At 43.9% G+C, this 19,389-nt stretch overlaps 1 protein-coding gene across 1 annotated transcript in view; it reads left to right on the forward strand.

The window, feature by feature from the left end:
- Positions 1 to 19,389, forward strand: part of MYO16 (myosin XVI) — a 459,340-nt gene that overhangs the window by 297,340 nt on the left and 142,611 nt on the right. The window contains exon 23 of the mRNA XM_039226658.1: positions 16,735 to 16,810. Coding sequence (XP_039082589.1) covers positions 16,735 to 16,810 — 76 coding nt within the window. The remainder of the gene's footprint in view (positions 1 to 16,734; positions 16,811 to 19,389) is intronic.

Consider the following 19,389-nt stretch of genomic DNA (forward strand, 5'->3'; position numbering starts at 1 on the left):
ATGATCCCACGGTTTGTGGGTTCAAGCCCCGTGTCAGGCTCTGTGCTGACAGCTAGCTCAGAACCTGGAACCTGTTTCAGATTTTGTGTCTCCCTCTCTCTCTGACCCTCCCCTGCTCATGCTGTCTCTCTCTCTCTCTCTCTCTCGGAAATATATTTTTTAAAAAATTAAAAAAAGAAAAAGAAAAAGAAAGTGACTCCTCCCTTCCTCCACCTCTGTGTTTGCTCGTGTGGTTTTCTTCACCTGAAATGCCCCTTTCCTATCTTTCCAAACCTTATCCATCTTAGGAGCAAGTTCTCGGCCTAATCCAAATGTCATTGATCTCTCCCTTCCCTGATCAATAGGGATGGCGGATGCTTGCATAGCATTTTCTGGTTATAAAGTGCTCCTGAGACATTTTCACCCCAAGCTCGTGTATAAACATTGCTATGTCAGTTTTCGAGGTAAGTCAGCCTTGGTGAAGTTCAGAGAGGCACCAAAGATTGAATAGCTATGCATGTCTCCTGGGGGTTCTTTAGCCAAGTCCTACACACTGCGTGGCCTGAAGCAGCAGAAATGGATCCCCATGGTTCCACAGGCCAGAAGCCAAAATGAAGTGTCAGCAGGATTGGCTCCTTTTGCAGAATCCAAGAGAAATCTGTTCAGGCTTCTCTCCTGGCTTCTGGTGGCTGCCAGGAGTCAACACGGCTTGGCTAGTAAACACACCTCCAGTCTTTGCCTCTGTCTTCGCATGGCCTCCTCTCCTCCTGTTTAAAGACACCAGGCGTTGGATTTAGGGCCCGCCCTCTCCAGTGTGACTTCGTCTTATGTACTTACACCTTTGAAAGACCTTATTTCCAAGTAAGGTCACATTCTGGGGTTCTGGGTGGACATGAATCTTGAGGGTACACTAGTCAACCCACCATGGGGTGGTGGGTCCCAATACCATAGTTCACCTTCCATTTCGAGTATCACGTGTGTTCCCATCTCCACCGTGGTGTGTATGAAATTCTTAAAGCGTTTGTGGTCTGTAGTCATAGAATCCACGTGGTGTGGTAGAGAAGATGCACGGGGCACATGGGGACTCCATGGCCAGGACTTGAAGGAGGACACTGAGCCCTCAGTTGCCACATTCATAGAGTTTGGAATTAAAGAGAAGATAACCGTTAACTTCCTAAAGCTGTTCTGAAGCTCCCGTGTTGGGCAAGAAGTCGAGGCACATATGATTACCTTGAGATGTTGCATCAAGTAGGAGTCCTATCTCCCCAACAATAGCTGAAAGTCTCTCCATGAAAGAGCAGCTCTGTATTTGGCAAAATTTTGAAGTCCTCAGTAACAGATATTGAAGGGAAACTATTTCCTGGGTCATCTCACCAACTGGCTGTATTAGGGACCCAATTGACTTGCTCAAATTAAGTTAATGGTAAAATGTCTTTCATTGGTTAAAAAATACATCTGTCCATTTTTAGATCTTAGGAATGTATTCAGTGCATCAAGCAATGTTTTGCAAGTCATGTGAGATGATTTATTTTGATTTATCATAGTGTAATTAATACCGCTTCAGCAGATGATAGAGAAAATATAACCAGTTATATTATATTTTTGTGCTGTTCCTTCATGCTTAAAAACTTTTAGTGGAAAGTCAGTGCAGAAACAGAGATATTTCTCTACCTGTGACAATCGTAATAGAAGAGAAAACTTTTGGATAATGTTTTTTTAGATCTTTTTTAATGTTTATTTTATTTTTGAAAGACAGAGTGTGAGCAGGGGAGGGGCAGAGAGAGAGGGAGACGCAGAATCCAAAGCAATCTCCAGGCTCTGAGCTGTCAGCCCAGAGCCCCACACTGGGCTAGAACTCACGAACTGTGAGATCATGACCTGAGCTGAAGTCTGATGCTTAAATCATTGAGCCCCCTGGTGCCCCTAAATGATGTTTTAACTTACATTAATGAGACATCCTGTTTCTCACTGAATATACAGGTTGTTTTCATGATAAGTAGGTCTACCTTGATCTAAGAGATTTTTTGTAAAAAAAAGTATGTTCTTTATCGTTTAGCTTTATGGCTAATATTTTCATGGAGCAAAGAGGTGTGTGAAATTGTACTGCGGATTTTAGAAGATCCTTTCAATATTACCTGCCTTAAGGAAATGAAAGCATTCTCTGCAACTTGTATACTACATATTATAAGATGTAATTTTATGACAGATTGAAAACGTATTGCCCCCTTATCTAATGTGCTGGCAGATGTGTCTTTCTGTGGGTAGATTTTGATTGTTTCCATCAGGATTCTTTTTCCATCCCCTAAACTGAATCCCTGCAGGTAAAGTTGTAATCCAGACACATAGACCTTGATTATTAGTGTTCATGTCACTGATTTCCACAGGCTTTATGAGAACCATATTACCAAAACATCGCTGATAGAAATGATGTGGGGGAATGATGATGTTACTGATTCGTGGCCAGCCTATAAAGCATCCGAGTTTTGTTTTGTTTTTTCCTTCTCCTTGAAGAAGATCTACCCCTGTCATTGAATGAACTAAATTTGAAATGTATCAGGCAAATTGATGTTGTTACTCAGATCTCTGAGAAGTCAAGATCTTCATCTACTCCAGTAGATTGCAGGTGACATGCTGATGATGCAGCCTCTGCCCTTAAACATATTTATGTAACCTGAATGCAGAGGAAATCGTAGCCTGTTCGATTTCCCAATTCCACCTGCACCAGGAACGCCTTCGGTAGCCTGTCAGCTAGCCTTCACCCCAGAGATTTGTGGGAGGCATAATGTGCCCAAGAAGACTCAGAAGGTGAACCTTTAAATCAAAAGAAAAAGGAGATGAACTAATCAATAGGAAGCCTTCCTTTTATTTCCCTTCCTTTTCTCCAGGCGGAATCCTCAGACATAACAATGAAATCTGTCTGGTCCAAGCCAAACTGGTGCTCGTAAAGGGTATGTGATATCTTGACCGGCCCAGAATGAGCGTAATTTACATCTGTATTCGTTCACCTCTTGGGCAGCCTTCTGGAAAAATAAAAATTAACTCCACAAGCCTCCTGGTACTCTGTGGCTCGAAGCAGTTTTGCCTTTGGCATAAATTTTTGTAGGAGACCTGATAAACGTTTCCTTATCCAGGGTTTTGTCTGGAAGAGAAAAGGCAGGATCTCACTTAGGGAATTTTACTATTTCTTCAAAGATTTAATAGATGTTGCTGTCTTCATGGACTGACAGTTATAAATAAGCAGCTTGAAGTTTCCTAGACTATTGATATCGTATCATTAGTTGATTGTTTTTTTTTTTTTTTCCTTAAAAGGAACGTTGAGGCATATTCATAAGTTTCGGGTATGGAAATTTCTAGGCAATGTCTATATTCCGATTCCAGATAAGGACCCTTAACAATAATACTGCATGCTCCTAACTTTCTTTGTTTATTAGTGTTTATGACTTAAAGTCAATCAGAATGTAAGCAAGCATTACTGTTAGAGAGAATCACTTAATGGAAAAGTAAAAAATAGAGGCCTCTGCCTATAAATATTGATGGCTATAGAGAGATCAATTTACCACTACACATGAAATTGAGACTCTTTTTAGCAGACCTCAGATAGAAATCTGAAACCACACATGAAAAATTATCAGACCCGTTTGTATTTGCCTGAAGTGATCTTCCATTTCTTTTCCCAAAATCCAATCTTTATGTACATCCTGATGTGATGCACTGTATTCAAGAGTATATTCCAAAGTTTTGCGTTTTTGTCACTTGGTAATCCCAACTGCCTCTTCTCTGGAAATTATATTTTGCATCCTGTAAATACCGTGGTAGAGAAGGGGATTGTAAATTTGACTGAGAAGTGAATTTACTTCCATTCCGTAAATACCGGTGTTTCCCAGGACGTTATATACTCTCACAATTCGGTGTCGTACAGGAGGCAACTCGGCAACTCCCTTCTGTTTGTCTGTGGGCCCCACGCCTGCGCACGTGCCAGTTAGGACCTCTCCTTGGCTGGTGTCTTCAGGTCAGCAGATCCAGAAGCGAACTGCACTCAGTTCCCTGGCCGCCTCCCACACCCTTCCTCCCTCGCAACCTGCTTCAACAAAATAACACAGTACAGCCGATTTTCCGTATTTGTCTCACCTTTCAACTCACGGTAAAATCAGAAGCCCGTTTAATCACCAAATACAATCCCCTGCGCTGCTCTCCCTGCTCACTCTTGAATCTAAATCTTGATCCAGCCTCCGTCTTGCACCAGTACCCAGGGTCACGGCCACATACTGTCTGCAGGAGTCCCTTGCCGCTGACTGCCGGAGGGAGCTTCCATTTACAAATAAAGGAATGAATGAGTAGTTTTACTTAAAAGTGTGTTCACGGCCGCTATTTCATTTAGCTCTTTGTTTCTCTGGTAGCGCTATTCACAGTTAAATGTGATTCTTCTTATTCCACGTGTTCTTAACAGACAGGCTCGTGGCTGTGACCGCTGCTCTCTTTATCAGCCATCCCTAAACCAGTGTCGTAGGCCTTTTTACCACCAAGCTTATGTGTCCCTGGTAGAAGAAGAAAGTCTCCTTTCCCTTTAAAAAGCAAGACCTTCCCGATCATTCTAATGCCCTTGCTCTCACATACCTGACAGTTGAACAGGGACAACTCAGGGGATGTCATCAGATTCCATTTTATTTTTGGCTCACATGGCTTTTTAATATGTTCAGCAGAGAGCCCTTTCTTCGGAACCAGATAAACCCCAGCAGCTCCGCTGGCATTTCTGTCTGGTAATAGGATGCCCCCTGTTTGCTTTCACGGGCACCATGACCCCGTCCAGTAATGAAGAACTTGTAGTCCTTTTTAGTGACTGTACTTAGAAACCAGACGGGAAGGTCAGGCCCCTCCTGCCTCAACCACCGAGGAGGGTTTGCACAGGGGCCGCGGGGTCCTGTCTTGTCACTTTCCTTCTGCTGCGTGGCCTCAAAACATCACTGTGCCTTTCAGTGCTCGGGGCTCACTCTGCCCCAGTGCTTTCATGTCTTTCTGAGACGCTCGGCTGCCAGGGACCCAGGCACCAGGTGCCACTGAGCCCGTGGGCCCCTGCTACCCCACTTTCTGAAAGCCCTGCTTTCTGCTGTCCATTCACGCAGGCCCCGTGCACTGGCCTTCATCATTCCCCTTGGCCAGGATGTCACACGATTTGGGCTTGAGGACCCCATGTCCTTTGTAGATCATCAAAAACGTAGTATATTCTATGCTCTCCACGTTCGAGAGCGGACAAGACTCATCTCACCGAAGCAGGGGCTGGTCCTTCGCCCCCATCACCTGCCTAATTTTGGTTTTGTGCTTCTCAGTGGAGTCCAGCACCGGCTTGCAATGTCTCCCTAACTGGTGGGACAGTGTCAGCATCTGAGAGGGTCCCCTGAAGCCTCCTCCCACTTGGCTTAGGGGGCGAGGGGAAGAAACTGTAGAAGTATTTATGGCCATATGTGCATGGTGCTAAAGTAACTACTATTGTGTATGAGAGCAAGAGGTCAATAGTAGTAGACCTAGATAAAGAAATCAATTACACTACATAGATGATGATAAATAGATGATAGATAGATGATAGATAGGTAGATAGATACATGGATAGGTAGATAGATACAGATAGACAGATAAATAGATCATGGATGGATGGATAGATAGATAGATAGATAGATAGATAGATAGATAGATCATGGATGGATGGATGGATAGATAGATAGATAGATAGATAGATAGATAGATAGATAGATCATGGATGGATGGATGGATAGATAGATAGATAGATAGATAGATAAATCGTAGAGAGATAGGTAGGTAGACAGACAGATAGATAAAGTAAATGCACATACACACAAGTCAATCAACACCAGTGCTGTCAGAAGCTCATGCAGGCTAGCCATGCTCTAATCTGGGACATCGTGAAATGCCTGCATTGTCACTCACGGTGGCTCCCTTACAGAAACTTTAACTTTTAACACTTCAACTATGTGGAAATGCAGATTTCCATAAGAGAAGTACGTTGTTTAAGGGCACCTGGATGGTTCAGTCAGTTGAGCATCTGACTTCAGCTCAGGTCATAATCTCGTGGTGAGTTCGAGCCCCACGTCAGGCTTTGTGCTGACAGCTCAGAGCCTGGATCCCGCTTCGGATTCTGTGTCTCCCTTGCCTTCTGCTCCTCCCCCATTGTGCTCTGCCTTTGTCTCTCTCTCTCTCTCAAAAATAAATAGACCTGAAAAAGCTAAAAAAGAAATAAATTATGTGATAATATAACAATTTGGCGTGTCCTTGGCTCAGTGCCTTATGAAGGAGGATGTGCACGCTGTTGAAAACTTCCCCGTTCTAATGCCGTGTTATACAGACTGTGGACAGTCTTGTGGCCAGAAGAGTAAGGGCGCAGGGAAATGAAGACACTGCAGTCTCAGCAGCGAACCTCTGAGCAAGGCCCTAAAAGGCCCCCGAGAATATTCCACGGTGGCCTGGCACTTAGGTGCGTCTCTGCTCGCTTCCTGACTCACTCTGCAGTGAAGCCCGGGGCGTGTCATAGTTAGATCTCCAGCCGACAGTGCGACGTCTGCTCGTTTTCGTCCCTCCTCCTCCCACGTGTGCGGCTGCTTCCCTGCGTGTGCGCTGAGATCCGGAATTCACTTATGGGCCTAGATGAGACGCCCCTGCACATGTGGCCTTTCTAGAATGGCCAGTTCTTACCGCTTTGTTCGCTGCAGGACAGGAATAGCCAGAGCAAGTGCCTGGGAACAGTGGGTTCGGGCGGGGTGCAGTCTGGAGGGGAAACTATCCCTAGTTGTCATGGAGAAGGAGCGGAGTACACAGTAGGGTCCATAGGAGACGTGGAGGAGACAGACAGGGACATCAGGGTGAGCCAGAGACGTGCCCTGGGGGAAGCGACTACCTCCTCCAAGGCTGGAGAAAGGAAGGGAAGAGGTGATACCCCTGGATGCTGCAGCTGAGGGCAGGGCCCCAGGAGAACGGGGCCCAGGGAGAGACGGCTCTGGGCTGGGAACGGAACTGACGTGCTGGGGAGGAGAAGGGTCTCCCTCCTTCTGCCCTCGGCTCCTGCCGCAGCCTGGCTGGACGGCTGGTCTGAGCATCACCGGGCAGACACAGGCAGGCCCCCGGCCAGCCGACTGTGCAAGTAAACAGGACAGGGCATCCCCAGGCACAATGTGCAGCCGGTCCATTTTATTCATTTTTTTAATTAAAGAGCACGCATAGACAAGAACTGATTTGCTGGCTGACAGACAGATTAATACTGGTTTTCTCTGAGAGAAGGGATTATTTTACTATATTTTTACTTCATTATTTTTATTATTTTCCCAATTTTATAAATACACGTGTGTTGTATTTTATAAGGTGTTCGTAAAATATAGAAGATTATAAAAAGACTTGCCCCTAGCTGTTTTCCTTGATTTTTTTTTCCAAGTGCAGTCTTTGAACCCTGACAATGTCCTCAATGCGGTGAAGACAGCATTTAGTCACCTTGGGTGTTAGCCACATCGGAGGCAATCTGAAAGTGTAAGCAGATGATGCCCGCTTGTGCCCATGTTCATGCAAGCCTACCCCATTCCCTGAAATCAGTTGTCTCTGTTGTGGGCTCTGCTGGTAAATTCACCGACCTTCAGTGTGAACTGGCCCCAGTGAAGTTTAAATTGAATAAAGAAGGAACTGGTTTTCAGAAGAACTGCCAGGCCCACAGCAGAGGGGCACCACGTCCGTCAGGTGTGTTTTAGGTCAGCGGGTAGAAACTAGAGTAAGAGCTCTTCTGTATAACCCCGAGTGCCTTCCCCCTTCCCCGGGAGCGCGCTGCCATCAATCTCCTTTCCCCGCACGGCCGGCACTGGCTGCGGCCTCTGCAGAGAGCCATGACCATCGGGGCTGCTGAAAAGCACCGAGTTCCCTCGCTACTGTCTCAGATGAAAATAATTGAAAATCTTTTTTCTACAGCTCACAGCTTTTTACAAAGTCCTAACTATCCTAATGAAGAGAAAAGAAAAGAAAAGAAAAAAGAAAAGAAAAGAAAAGAAAAGAAAAGAAAAGAAAAGAAAAGAAAAGAAAAGAAAAAAGGTTGGCCTTGCATCTAATTAGAGTGTAGTCTCCTTTTAAACCAATCAGCAATTTCAAAATATGCCGATGTCTACTGTACTCATTGCTCTGTATCGAGCATGCCCAGGAACCCCTTCTCTGCAAACCCCACCCCGGGGCCCCCGTGCTCGCTGCCCGCATCACATGAAAGAGATTCCCAGCACAGCCTAGGTCACCGATACCTAGACCCATGTTTCTGCTACTTGAAGGTGCAGAGAGTCAACTGAGGAGCGAGTTAGAAATGCAGGTCCCTTGTTTCCACACCCGTAAGTGATGAGTAAAGAGGCCCCGGGGTGAGTCTAAAGTGTGCAGTGTGTATTCAGCCGCAGAGAATGTCCTTCTCTAGTTAATCTGCGAAGCATGTTTGCAGAAACACTGGAGGCATCAGCACACGGTAGGTGCTCAGCTGAGCACGCATTCGGCATTGCCTCCTGCTACGTGCCAGGCACCCCCAGGGGGACCATGGTACAGGTGCGAAGAGCACACTGAGCCCACCTTGGGCAGCTCCTGGCTCATCGACGGACAGTAAGCCAACCGCTCTTGCTCTCGATTCAGAGAGCTAAAGCCAGTGATGGAGGAGGGAGGTCTCTCGCCTTTGGCCTCGGGTTCTTCGGTGATTAACCAAGCAGTGAGCGTGACAGCCTTCAGTCAGGAAGAGAAAGCATGTGGTTGGCGTTTCCTAACTTTTCTCCGTGGACCCAGGAAACGAGGTGGCGTGATTCATAGTCACGGTGAAAGCTGTGTTCTCCCTTTTACATATATAGCTGGCATAATTTGTCTTTTAATTGTGTGTATTGCAGTGCAGAGTGTTACAGGAAGTACTTTCCAGAGAGCCGCACGCCGCCCCTGCTCCCTGGCTCACACCGCACCCCTCCTTCGGCCCCCACAGCCAAGCATTTGCAGGAGCCTTGCTCACTGCTAAACAGAAGCAAAATGCGAAGTCTTTCGGAGTCGTTTCATTGAGCAGGCTCATTCCAAAGCAGATCTTTGAATACGTGACAGCTTCCTTAAAGATTTGTATTGGGCCGTATGCATATAAATGTCTCTATTACATGCATGAGGGACGCTGCCACTTAAAGCCTGAATCCTATCTCCCAGTCCTTAAGAGGAAAAAAATAAAGTCGGAGGTCCAGTTATGTAAAGACAGAGGGGAAAAGGGAAAAGAGCATTTGAAAGGGTAGACTGGCCATTTGCTACTTTGATCTTTTTGTCTTTTCATCCCCGAATAATGAACCAGCAAGGAAAGGAAAGGCAGTGCTGAGAGACAGCCTCCCTTCCTGCATGACCTAGAATGCTCTCTGCCTCCCACCCGCTTCCTGCTGCTTCCGCAGTGGCCGTGGTCAGTCCCTCCGCCTCGGGGACACAGCTGGGAGGGCAGGCCTTGATCTGTTCTTGTGACATCACAGACTCACAAAGCCATGTGTGATTTCCAGGACAGATTGGTTGTTTCCCTTCCACACACATTTCTCCGTCCATTTATCCAGGCGTTGAAGCTCGCTTCCCTTTGGATTCCGGGAACCAGGGACATTTGTCCCACTGAGATTTTGCAGTTTCTGTGGTTTTGTTTCTGTGCACTTGTTGCCCTTCTGCCTCCTGGAGGCCCAGATGCCGAGGCGTAGATGGCCGGCGAGTGGCACGTGCTCACGCCTCCAGGGTGTCTTGGTTTGTTTGGAAGCAATTCCTTCGTAAAGTGACACATGGATTCTGACTGATGAAGTTACTGCTATGGGACGGACAGTCCACTGAGCAGATGACATACAGGACTTCACGAGTTTTTCTCAGGTCAATAGGTGAAAGGTTCTGGAACAGTTCTGAGAAGAAGGTACAGGTGATCCTTAGAAGCAGGTCTGGGGGTGGTGACTAGGAAACCGTAGATATTGTGCAAAGCTAAGCGCCGACAACCTTTATCATTTATCTTCAAAATCACCTTGAGAGAGCCAGGCAGACAGAGATGGAGAAGGACGCAGAGAGAGGTTGACGTGACCTTCTGTGTTCTGTCGACGAGAAGTCGCGAAGGCATGGCATCTTGACCTGTTTACCCTCCAGGCATCATGACTCGTGGAGCTGGAACTCAGGAGGTGTGCCGTCCTGGAAGACTGCCGCTCTTTGCCCTGTAGCTTGCCGGGGGGTCGGGCCTGACCACCAGACTGGGCGTCGGCAGCTGGAGGAGCTGGAGAGTCTGCTGAAGGGAGAGGCAGGATGGGTGTCAAGGGATTTGGCAACAGAGTGGCAGAAAGTGAGGAGGAAGGTACAGTGGGAATGTCACATGTGGAAGGATCTTCTTGGATGAGGTGGACGTCTTCCTGTAGACGGTGAAGTCTGATCAGGGATCTAGTTGGGTGAAGTGGATGACTTGCTGTAGATGGTGAATATTGATTGGAGATCTTATTGGGTGAGGTGGATACCTTCCTGTAGATGGTGCGTATTGATCAGGATTCAACATGAGTGATCATTGTTTCCTATTCCATTTTTTCTCAAAATTAACTTCACATTCTTGTGTTCATTGAGGATAAAAAGTAAATATGTGCAGTTTTACTCTGGATTATATATTTCTATCGGTGGCCACCGTATTTTCTGTAATTTTTTTTAAAGCAAAAACAAACACGACCTTTTAGTTACATTTATTAAAATACGGTTTCCTTTTAGGCCATGCAGTTTTGAAGTGGATAGACATAGTTCAGTTATTAATGTTGTGCTAAGTCTCCAAATTTGTGTTATACCCCTCCCTCCCTACTGGAGGGGGGTGTCAGAGGAGGTCAAGTAGGGGGCCGGGACTCCTACCACGCCCAGAGATAACCTGGCCACAGCTCCCCTCTCCCAACCCCTATGGTGGAGTCCATGTAGGAAGCAGTGAAGGAGCATGCCAGTCTTTTCCACCTGCTCACCCCGCAGCCAGGGAGAGAGGACGAGAGGCACAGGAGACTGGAGCACCTCACTACCCAGCAGTGAAGAGAGTGCCCTCTTCTTCTGTGTCAGACGTGGTTGAATGGGGAGCCTGACTTGTCCCCTGTGGTAGCGACAAGGCTGTGCCTCCCTTCCCCTGCTGAGAGGCATGAGAGGAAGCCAGCTGAAACAGACATTTAAGCTGGAGGCTCTGACAACCTGCTCTGGACACGTGACCGGACATCCATATAGGATCTCCGCAGGCCAGAGAAGACTCAGCAGCATAGCCACGAATAGGCCCTACTCGTTTACAGAACATCTAACAATGAAAGCAGAATATACATGCTTTTTAAGTCCCAATGGAACATGTATCAAGAAAGACCACAGTCAGGGCCGTGAATCAAAACAAAAGAAGTTGAGAAAGAATGGAATTACACAGAGTGGGCCTACCTCCCTCAATGGAACCAAACTAAAAACCAATATCAGAAAGATGCCACGAGAATTTCCAAATACATGGAAAATAAGCAGTGCCCTAATATATAATATATATAAAAAAGGAAGCCTCCAGGTAATTAAAAGAATGTGTTGAACTGAGTGAAAATGAAAATAGGTACTACATATCGACTTTGTGAGACACAGTGAAAACCTTGCAGAGAGGAAAATTTATATCACTAAATGCAGATGTGAAAAGAAAAGGAAAGTCTCAGTGATCTAAGCTCCTACGTCAAGAATCTAGAAAAAGGAGAGCAAAGTAAAACCAAAGCAAGCAAATGGAAGACAGTAACAAGATCAGAAGTCAATGAAATTGAAAAAAGCAAAGGAAATCAATGAAACAAAGAGCTGGTTGTTTGAAGAAAACCAAAAAATGACAAACCTGTAGAAAGAATAACGAAGAAAAAAGAGAAAAGACGCAAGTTGCAATATGTCACGAATGAAACACAGACCCCACAGACCTCAGAAAGATCAGACGAAATATGATACCCAACTGTCACAAACAACTTAGATGAAATGGACCAATTCCTCAAAAAACACAAACTACCTCAATTCACCCAATGCAATAGATCACTGAATATCCCCATAACCATCAAGGAAATAGGTTTGTAACTTAAATCTCCCCAAAAGGAAAGTTCTAGTCCCTGATGGTTTCACTGGAGAATTCTATCAAATGTTTAAAGGAAAATTAACACTAACTTTACATAATGTTATCTAGAAAATAGAAGAGAGAATTCTCGATTCGTTTTATGAAGCTGGTAGTGCCCAGTACCAAAACCAGACAAAAACAGTACACACACACACACACACACACAAAACTGAAGAGCAGTACCCCTCATGAACACAGATGCAAAAAGACTTTCAGTATTAACAACTGCAATTTAACAATATGTGAAAAGAATGATCCACCATGAATAATTTGTTTCTTTTTCTGGAGATGCAGAGCTGGTTTGATATTTGAAATCAATCAAGATAACAGATCATATTAATAGGGTAAACAAGAGTCACATGATCATATCAATTGGATGCAGAAAAAGCATTTGATAATTCAGCATTCCCTCATGATAAAAACACTCAGAAAAATAGGGTTAGAGCACACAGCCTCAATTTGATAAAGAACATCTATGAAAATCCTATAGTTAGCATAACATTTGATGCTGAAAGGCTGAGTGTTTTGCTCATAAGATCAGAAAGAAGGCAGGGATTGCCCCACTGTTATTAAACACGATGCGTGAAGTTCTAGCATGTGCAGTAAGGCAAGAAATGAAAGAAAAGGAAGATACGTTGTCCCTCTTTATAGATGATGTGCTGGTCTGTGTGTAAAATCCCAAGGAATCTGCTAAAAGAGGAAAAAACGCCTCATAGAACTAGTAAGTGAGTTCAGCAAGGTCCCAGGATACAGCATAAACATAAATTAATCAATTGTACTTTCATATTCTAATAAAGAACACTGAAATTAGAAATACAATAACATTTACAATCACTCATAAAAAATGCAAGGAAGTATAAATCTAACAAAGCACGTAGAGGACCTGTTTGCTGTAACCCACGAAGCCCTGATGAAAGAAACCAGAGAGCTAAATAGGAGGCACGGCATGGTCATGGTTAGGAGACAGCATGGGCAATAGTCTTCCTGACGATCAACGTGGTGATGCTTCTCCCCAATTTGCAACCCAGGCGTAATGCAGGGCCTATCAAAATCAGAGCAAAAATTTGCCTAGCTGTAGAGCTATAGATAGGCAATGTTATTCTAAAGCTTATATGGAATGGCGACTAAATTAGAATAGGTTAAACTATTTTTATAAATAATAATTTGGGAAGAATTCAACCATTTAATTTTGTGTCTTACTATAAAGCTTCAGTAATCAATATGGGGGTGGGGGGATTCACACATAGATCAATGGAACAGAGTAAAGAGCCCAGAAGCAGACTCATACCAATGTATTCGACTGATTTGGGGGAGGAAAGTGTGCCCATAAATCGTCAGCATGTGGGCTCTGTGCACTGAGGTGACCGTCCCTCATTAACATCGTCACATGCATGACATCGTTCTGGTTGGGACAGTTGTAAAGGATCTCACCTCTGGGGGAACTGGGTGAAGGGGCTGCAGGATCTCTCTGTATTATTTCGTACAAGTGCATGTGAATCTGCAATTATCTCAAAATTAAAAGCTTAATTCAGAAATACTTTAAGGTGATGGTTGCAGGTTATGCATGGATTTAATAAATGGGCACAAGTGGGTATCATTTATTTAGATTTTCAGGTTGCCTTTGACAAGGCCAATTTTTTTTTTAAATGTTTATTTATTTCTAGGAGACAGAGAGAGAGACAGCGTGAGCAGGGGAGGGTCAGAGAGGGAGTCACAGACTGAAACAGGCTCCAGGCTCTGAGCTGGCAGTCAGCACAGAGCCTGACGCGGGGCTCGAACCCACGAACCGTGAGATCATGACCTAAGCGAAAGTCGGACGCTCAACCAACTAAGCCACCCAGGCACCCCGACAAGGCCAATATTAAATATCATTGGCTTGAAGAAATTGTCATGGTTAAGAGACCAAATTTGGAATCGGGTTGTATTTTATCTTTAAAATGAAAAACAATTAAACCCTCACGTATGTGTTCATTGTGTGTATATTTCTTGGCTCCATCCACTGAGAACGAAAAACATTGACTAGCCCACCAATAATGTGCTGCTAATCACCTCCAGGGCCCGGGAAGGGGTCTCTCATTCTGATATTCTACTCAAAGTATGCGTGGGCTTCTTGAGGAAGTGTTTCATTCCAGATTTGAGACCAGGAAAAAAATATTGTTTAGAACCATGCATTAACATTCCACTACTGCCAATTTTATGTTACGTGTTCTCAGTCATTTGCATCATTATATTTTGAGGATAAATAAATATGCCATTGTGGGCAGTGTCTAAAGCTGTGCGTTGAGCTATGAACTCACATCCTGTCCGTACGGTGGTCAACCATACTTTCTGAGTAGGGTCAGAAGCTCTCAGCGTGCAGCACCCTTCAGATTATCATTTCATACACGAAGCAAGACTCAGAGAGCTACATAATCACAAAATAATTATCACAAAATAAGCTCACCGACTTCAAGATTTGTTACTGTTATACAAATAGAAACCTGTGCTAAACTCCGTGCCTCCTACCAGACTGCCCTCACGGAGCACTGGGACTTGGGTGTGTGCCAGCGATGTTGTTTCCCAGGGAACTTGACCAATTGGAGGCTCCCAACTGGGGAGTTTTAAACTTTAGTTTTAATAGGAGGCCTTTAGCTTTTTCTCCATGTATCCATGTCTAGGTGGCATTCATGAGAACTTTCCAAAGCACATGATCCAGTTAAAATGAAAGATTATCAGCACAATCTTCAATGAAATGGACAGCACAGTATTTTTCTATATTTGGCCATAATAGAATAAAACCTTTTTGTTCATTTTGCCAAATATTTATTAAATGGGCCCTATGTTGGATCATAGAGTAGTTCTATTTTTAACTTAAAAAATGTTTTTAATATTTATTTTGGGGTGGGGAGGGGCAGAGAGAGAGGGCGACACAGAATCCAAAGCAGGCTCCAGGCTCTGAGCTGTCAGCACAGAGCCCAATGAGGGGCTCGAACCCACAAACCGTGAGATCATGACCTGAGGTTAATCGACTGAGCCACCCAGGTGCCCTTATCTTTAACTTTTTGCAGCACCTCCATACTGTTCTCCAGAGTGACTACACCAGTTTGCATTCCCACCAACAGTGCAAAAGTGTTCCCCTTTTTCCACATCCTTGCCAACATCTGCTGTTTCTTGAGTTGTAAATTTTAGCCTAGATTCTAACAGGTGTGAGGTGGTATCTTATCATAGTTGTGATTTGCATTTCCCTGATGGTCTGTGATGCTGAGCATCTTTTCATGTGTGTCTGTTGGCCATCTGGATGTCTTCTTTGGAAAAAAAAAATGTCCATTCATGTCTTGTGCCCATTTCTTAACTGGACTGTTTTTTTTTTTTTTTTTTTGGATGTTGAGCTTGAGAAGTTCTGTATATATTGTGGATACTAACCCCTTGTCAGATAGATCATTTGCAAATATCTTCTCAAACCTTGCCATTTGCAATGATGTGGATGGAGGTAGAGTGTATTATGCTAAGTGAAATAGGTCAGTCAGAGAAAGACAAATATCCTATGATTTCTCTCACATTGTGGAATTTAAGAAACAAAACAGATGAATGTAAGGGAAGGAAGGGAAATAAAGGAGAGGGAGGCAAACCATAAGAAACTGTTAACCATAGAGAACAAACTGAGGGTTGCTGGAGGGGACATGGACAGGGGGTGGGCTAAGTGGGGGATGGGCACTTGGGGTGAGCACTGGGTGTTATGTGTAAGTGACGAATCACTAAATTCTACTCCTGAAACCAATATTACACTGTATGTTAATGAACTAGAATTTAAATAAAAACTTGAAACAAAAACAAATAAACGTGCCCAATGTACACGGCATTTGGCTAAGTGTTATGGGGGGCAGACAGAGCTGAACACTCTGTAGTCACTACGCTCAAGGCACGACAGGAATTTTACTGCAGGATTTAGGAATGGTCATTACAAAACAAGACCATAACAGGAACAAAAACAGATGATGAATGTTGTTAGAGAAAATCAGGTGGTCGTGTGTGTGTGTGTGTGTGTGTGTGTGGTCTGTGTTTATGTGTTTAATTCAGAATCATTATGCTCTCTTCAGTTTTTAAAGGGTTTTTGTTGTTAAATACTGTCTACCTCCAACATGGGGCTCGAACTCACAACCCAGAGATCGAGAGTCTCGTGCTCTACTGACCTAGCCATCCAGGTGCCCCCTGTTTTCTTGATGTTAAAGACTTCGGATGAACTGTTATCCAAAAGGACCCTTTCAATAAAGAGACCATTGAATTTCTTAAACTGAAATCACGCCTTCTTTCCCAGTCATGGCAGAGCTCTCCTTCCTGGTTTAGTGGGTTTTCGGAGCAGGGTAGTGTCCTCGAGAATAAAGGGCAGGTGGCATGAATGGGAGCCACCACCACGTTCTCTTGAACTCGCAGAGGGGGCCTCGGGCAATCAGAGCCAGAGGGGTGTGCCTGTCTTCATGTGCAGAAAGAGGGCACCTGGATGGGAGCTTTGAAGTTGTGTGTCTCGTGAACTTGAAGACCTGACACGCCTCTCTGATGAATAATTGAAAACATCCTCTGAGTCAAGTTAGTCTTTAAAGGAAATTATTTTTGGGGCCATGTATAAACATTCATAACTATGCCATTTTCTTTTATTATAGGTAACGTATGAAATCATCGGAGCAATTGAGAAAAATAAAGACTCCCTTTCACAGAATCTTCTATTTGTCATGAAAAGTAAGTTTTCCCCCTCTGGTTAAAATGCCACACATTCTTTATTTCTCCATCTCTGAACATTGTCCTCTGTGATATGCTACCAGCTACAGGGTAATTGAAATATCTCTTCCATTCTAAAGCCCAGAATAATAAAGAATGGATCTTGCCTCCCTGTACATTGGCTACAATTTAATTTGGAATCTAGTAGAAACCATAATTTAACGAAGCTTTTAGCAGATAGAAATATAAAATACCTTTACCACTCTAGTGGCATGAATATAAAAAAGCTCTTTTGTGAAGACTGATGAAGATGAATACAGCTTCCAAAATTATTTAGGCCGCAGCAGGGTGAATTTCATTACTTAAGATGACTCTGGAGCACACCTAAGGGTAGTATTTTATTCTTATGTACTTTCAGTTATAAAGAATGAATGCCCACGGAGCGGAGGGAGGGTACAAATTTATGTATACACACATACGTGCATGGATGCATGTATCAATGCAAATTTATACGCTCCGTCTGCTTAGTGAATCTTAGCACTTTATGCACACGTGTCTGTTTCTAATACAACATGTAAGTTACTATAAGCTACTTCCATATATGGTGCATTTGTCTGTATCCATACGTATTCTTCTGCCTCCTCTGGGAATTATTTTCTTATTAGCAGCTCTACATGGCTTCTCGTTTTCCTGATAAACTTTTCAGTGAATTAAAATGTACCCTCTTTTGTGCTGTTGTGTTGCTGTACGTGAACAGAGTCCCTGATCTTCCCTGGGGACGGAAGCCTGGGAGAGCAGTAGTCCTTTGTGAGATAGATGGGTGCCTCTGAGCTGAAATAAGACCTCTGTAGCACCACTGGTTTGAGGCACATCTTTACCTCAAATCAAGCATAGCAGGTGCGATATGTAGTTTTCACGGGGAGTTACTCTGCTTGTGTCTCAGAACCTGGGCTTACCGAGCTCTCTTAAAACGGACACTGGTGGGAAAAGCATAGAACTTAAAGAGTGTCATGTAGAAAGAATGAATTGAAATAATCAATCCTACTGATTATCATTGCAAATATATTCCTTCTAGTTTTCAGTTATTTCAACTTCCACTTCTAGCCGTATAAATGACCTTTCAAGTCCTCGACTTTTGGGAGATCTAATATATAGCATGTTTCTTGAAGTTGGTGCAATGCCTTCTTTATTTTTGTATTTCAGGCCATAGAATATATATTTCGAGAGAAAACGTGGTAGTGACGCTATGATTCTGCTTTTATCTTAACAGAGTCCCTATATTTTAAAGTCATTCTTTTGGGTACACTTGCTAGTAAGTTCCAAGAGCAAAGAAGTGAGTCTTGTTTTATTCCATATACTTTCAGCTCCAGGTACATCTGAACAAGAGAACAAAATTTGCAGTGCCTATTAGATGTTTGTACAGGAAGTGGGAGATGTTTTCTGTAAAGGACCACAGCATAAACACTTTAGGCTTTGCGAGCCCTAAGGTCTCGGTCGCAACTTCTCAACTCTACTGTTATAATGAGAGAGCAGGTGTAGACAGTACAATTGGACAAGTCTGTATTCCGATAAAACTTTGTTTACAGAAACAGGCCAGAGCTGGATTTGGCCCCCAGGCCATGGTTCCTCGCCCATGCTATCATATAAATAAAAAATGCACAGTGATGATAGTATTTTATTAATCTGTGAAATGTTTTGATGCCGTAAATAGTTGTTAAAAGCAAGTGTAATTTATAGATGTTATTTTCTTTTTATTTTTGTACCTTGTAAGGTACTTTGTTTATAGTATCTAATTCAGTCTTCATATTATCGAAAAGCTCCCAGGCAAGGAAGGGGGAGGGTCTGGTGTAGGATCTGAACAAACATACCTTTGTCTGTGAGATACCTGGTCAGATGGAAAGCAGGGAGCGTGGAGACACAGCTCATGTGGAAATGCGGCAAATGTTCTTGCCTGTGCCTGAGAAGAGACACAGCTCGACTCAGAAAGAGGCAAAAGAGGCAAAATCCAGACTATTGAGTCTGCTTATGAAGATAAGAAAATTTAAGATTTATTGTCAGTAATGTTAACGGCTATCGAGGCTTCTGTCTCTGAGCATCTCCAAAAACCTGCTCATAAACTACACACCTAAGTCAGCTCAACTCGATTTCCTGATAGGAAGACCCTCCATGCCGTGTGAAGATCCTGCAGCGGATGGTTCCAAGTTCAACATGAACTGTGTATGTCGAAATGACTTCCAAGTTTAAAATGACAAAATTAGTACCAAGCACTCCCAAATGCCCTTTCCCTGATTTACTTTCCTCATTTCTGTTCTTTTCCTCTATCTTCTCCCTCCCACCCACCCTGTCCTCCCCTCCCCACCTCCCTTCCCTCATGTGCGTGTGCGTGTGTGTGCGTGTGCGTATTTTCTGAACCATTTGAGAGCAAGCCGCAAGCATCTTTCTCCCGAAACCCTTTGGGGCACATCCTAAGATCAAGGACAGCATTTTACAAAACATCAATACTATCAGAGTACTGAACCTTGGCACAATGCTAATGTCTAATCCCAAATTCTGTCTCTTTGCCACTTACCCCGGCCATGACTTTCAAAATGATTTCCCCC

Source organism: Hyaena hyaena, unplaced genomic scaffold (assembly GCF_003009895.1).
Source record: "Hyaena hyaena isolate Hyena2069 unplaced genomic scaffold, ASM300989v1 scaffold_22, whole genome shotgun sequence".
Classification (NCBI taxonomy): domain Eukaryota; kingdom Metazoa; phylum Chordata; class Mammalia; order Carnivora; family Hyaenidae; genus Hyaena; species Hyaena hyaena.